The sequence below is a fragment of the Buceros rhinoceros genome, unplaced genomic scaffold, assembly GCF_000710305.1.
Source record: "Buceros rhinoceros silvestris isolate BGI_N320 unplaced genomic scaffold, ASM71030v1 scaffold22190, whole genome shotgun sequence".
In the NCBI taxonomy this organism is placed as follows: Eukaryota; Metazoa; Chordata; class Aves; order Bucerotiformes; family Bucerotidae; genus Buceros; species Buceros rhinoceros.
Window position 1 is genome coordinate 1574 of NW_010390472.1, and position 3311 is coordinate 4884.

At 46.5% G+C, this 3311-nt stretch overlaps 1 protein-coding gene across 1 annotated transcript in view; it reads right to left on the minus strand.

The window, feature by feature from the left end:
* Nucleotides 1-377: 377 nt before the first annotated feature.
* The window catches only part of HMOX1 (heme oxygenase (decycling) 1), a 6305-nt gene continuing 3371 nt past the window's right edge, over nt 378-3311 (minus strand). Inside the window, exons 4-5 of the mRNA XM_010138027.1 lie at nt 2583-2691; nt 378-1109 (exon numbers count right to left, since the gene is read on the minus strand). Coding sequence (XP_010136329.1) covers nt 973-1109; nt 2583-2691 — 246 coding nt within the window. The 3' untranslated portion in view covers nt 378-972. The remainder of the gene's footprint in view (nt 1110-2582; nt 2692-3311) is intronic.

Genomic DNA, 3311 nt, shown 5'->3' on the forward strand with positions numbered 1-3311 from the left:
AGTTCTCACAATGGTAATGGAGCCCTTAGAGGGTAATAGTCAGGGACAGCTGCCCTGGTTTCAACCACTGAGAGTCCCATCACCTTTTGCTTTTAATGGACTAGAAATCAGCTCTTCTGTACAGCTTCCACTCCTTGAAGAAACTTTGTATGCTCACAGAATTCTGTGCCATTTCTAGAAACAGAGACCAGCATGTAGGAGCTGAAGAAACCTGCCCCAGCTTGTAACAGGTTGTGGTTAGCAGAGTCTGGCTCTGATGGTAGCTCCCACTTTTGTCTATTGTCATGTCTCTGGAGGCAGCAGCTCCAAAAGACGTAAAACTGGGAGGAAGAAAGACACCTCCTTGCTCCCCAGAGACAGAAAACACCAGGCTTGAAGACTTTATATTGAACTTTATTATGTGTATAAATTATGTAACCAGACAAGAGAATGACTTTGTATCTTCAACAACCATCTTCTGCTTTTTAAAAAACAAAAATGATTGGAAACAGAATTAACAAAGACCTACTAGTTTCATATGAACAAGTCTGTAACCCACAGGAGCCGTGTAGTTTCACAGAAAAAGTGATCACGGTATTATCTAGCAGTATAAAAACCCGAGCAAACAGAGCTCCAGGGAGCTTCATATTTCTGAGGAGAGACAGATGTCAAAGCTGTGTTTCTGATCCTGTAGGATTTTTGCAGTCATTCCATAAAGCAATGACAATTCCTGGCACTTGTTTTTAGGCTTTTCTACCCTTAGTTTCGGTGATAAAGTTAGTCTCTGAGAAGAGCTCACACCAAGCCCGTGAGAGACTTTGCCTGAACCCCCTTACAGCACTCTTGATTTCTGGGGAGAAAAGTCTCCAAATATTAGTGGCAGAGCCAAGATCAAAGTACCCAGTCGAGGGGAATTTCTCTCAGAAGGACTGGGGAAGGTGGATTAGTTCAGGGTGAGGGAAGGCACGAAGAGAACGTGAAGGTCCTGCTCTTTCACATGGCAAATAAGCCCACAGCAACTGTCATGGCTAAGAAGCTGAGCGCCAGGATCCACCGTACCATGGGTGTGGTGGGTATCATGTCTGTCTGTCTCCTGTCTGTCTTCTCACTTTCTTTTGCAGGTACTGGACCTAGATAAAATAGGGAGGGGGGAAAAAAAAAAGGCAGGTGAGAAGAGGTTGAGTCTAGAAGCTGCTGGTATGCCACGCTTGCTCTCCCCAGCGCTGGGGCAGACCCTGCTGGAGTTGTCAAGGTGGGGAATGAGGAAACCCAGAGTCCAGTTGTGCTGGGGGAAGCAGCAGCAGCAGGTTCTGCTCTGCTGGGGTAGGTGAAAAAGGGAAGCAGCAGTCTTGGCCCGAGAAGCACAATCGATCGCAACACCTCTCTCTGCCTGTGAGTACCAGCCTTTTCTCTTGTCTCCTTAGCACTGCCCAGCTCCATCTAACCTCTGATGTGTGCAGAAGACAGCCAAATATGTAAGCCAGAATTTTAAAAGGCATTTTGTTTTCTACTTCTTATTGATTTAATTGGTTAGGCAGCTTGTGACCTTAAACAGGTCATCCTTACCACTCCAGACAAATAGTTTTCCCAGTACAACTCCAGCACCAAACTTTCTGCAAAATCCTAATTTTATGAGTGTATGGGGAAAGGAGCAGTTGAGTTTCACAGAGCACTTTTACTGCCTTTCCCAAAGAAATTGCTTTAAGCTTCATTGTCTAGAGATGCGCAAGATAAGGTTTGCTTTTCCTTCTTTGCCACGAGAAAACTGTGGTTCAATCAAGTACGCACTGAAAAATCTCCCTTTTAGTTTCAGAGTAGGTAGGTCATAAGGGACTTTTTTATTTGAATCACACATTATCAGGGAAACCATTCTCCTCTGTAAACACCCAAGCCCGCTCCTCAGTTACGAGCCTGACTCTGTGAAAAGGGATTGCTCTACTTGCAGCCGCTGCTTGGACTTTGCCCAGTTTGGGACTGGTGCTTGGCAGTAGTGGAGCTTTTTCAGTTTTGCAAAACGGATGGGCAGCCTGAACATCTTATTTCCCAGCTGGTTACATTTCACCATCCAGAACAATGCTCACTATAAACTCAGCACATTTTCAGGAGTGTTTTCAGTAAATACTTCTGGAAGGCAGGAAAATGATCAGAGGAAGATATAGTCCAAAAGGACAGGCCACTGGACAGGGTTGTGTGTCCAGAAAAACCTTCTGTCAGCATCACAGCACCATGGCTGATCTGCTGGGCCCAAAATCACCAGCTCTGCTTCTGGGAACACAAGGCCAGTTTCCCTGTGGTTGAAACTCGCGTGGTGAATGGACCTTAGACTTGTTATGACCTAAGAGGAGTGGGGAGTCTCTTTCTTTTAAAGCTCCCTCATTGACACTATTTCTGGAGAGCCCACTGTCATCTTTGCTCAGGAAAGAAGCTTTGCACACACCAGTGCCTCTACTTGCACTACCTACTGATGGCTGGAGAAGAGACGGGGCAAGATTCTCATGGCCATTTCTCAGTGGCTTTTACAAACAGGAACAGGGGAAGGGAAGAGAACAAAACCACAAAGGGCAACACCTGTGGTTAAACACCTGCCCTTAGAAGTGTCTTACCATGCTGATGTGATTTGTTAATGCTCCTTGTGCGAATCTCTGCCTTTGGCTGCACAGGGTGGCCATTCTCCTGGCCCTTGGACACCATCTCCTGCAGCGCCTCAAACACCTGAGAAGCAGGAACACTGTCACATAACATGGCCTCCTCTTCTTTCACTGAACCCCTTGCCCCTGCCCCAGGCACTTTAGGAACTAGAGGAAGACACTAACTCCAGCTCTTCAGGCACTTCTTGCAAAGAACATAATCTGCCTGTGGTATCAAGAGCATGTCTTTCAAACTCCTTGTTCACCTTGAAGCTTCTAGCTCAGGAGAAGGCTATTGCCCATCTTCTGATGTGAAGGAAAGCAAGGTACCTGTATATCTAGCCAACATCCACAGAGGAGGTGTGGAGCTGTACTGCAGAGGTAGGACATACAGATGGTGATTCCCCTCCCAATACAAGCCCTCATACATATCTGAATGACTGCATGTGGAAGACACTGAATTTAAACGCTAGAGGAAGGAGAAGAGCTTTTCAGAGAGACCAGCCTTTTACTAGGCTCCCAGGTTGGACAAGTGTAACCATCCAGCTCTGACTAGCTTGCCCAAATCCACAACTTCCCATAAGCTCCGCAGCAGAAATACGGTCTTTGCCAATCCCCTGTAGCTGTTATCTTGTTTCAGAGAGGGTGTGGGCAGGCAGGGCTGGCTGATTGTTGCTCACCTGTATATTTAGCAGGCATGCGTTC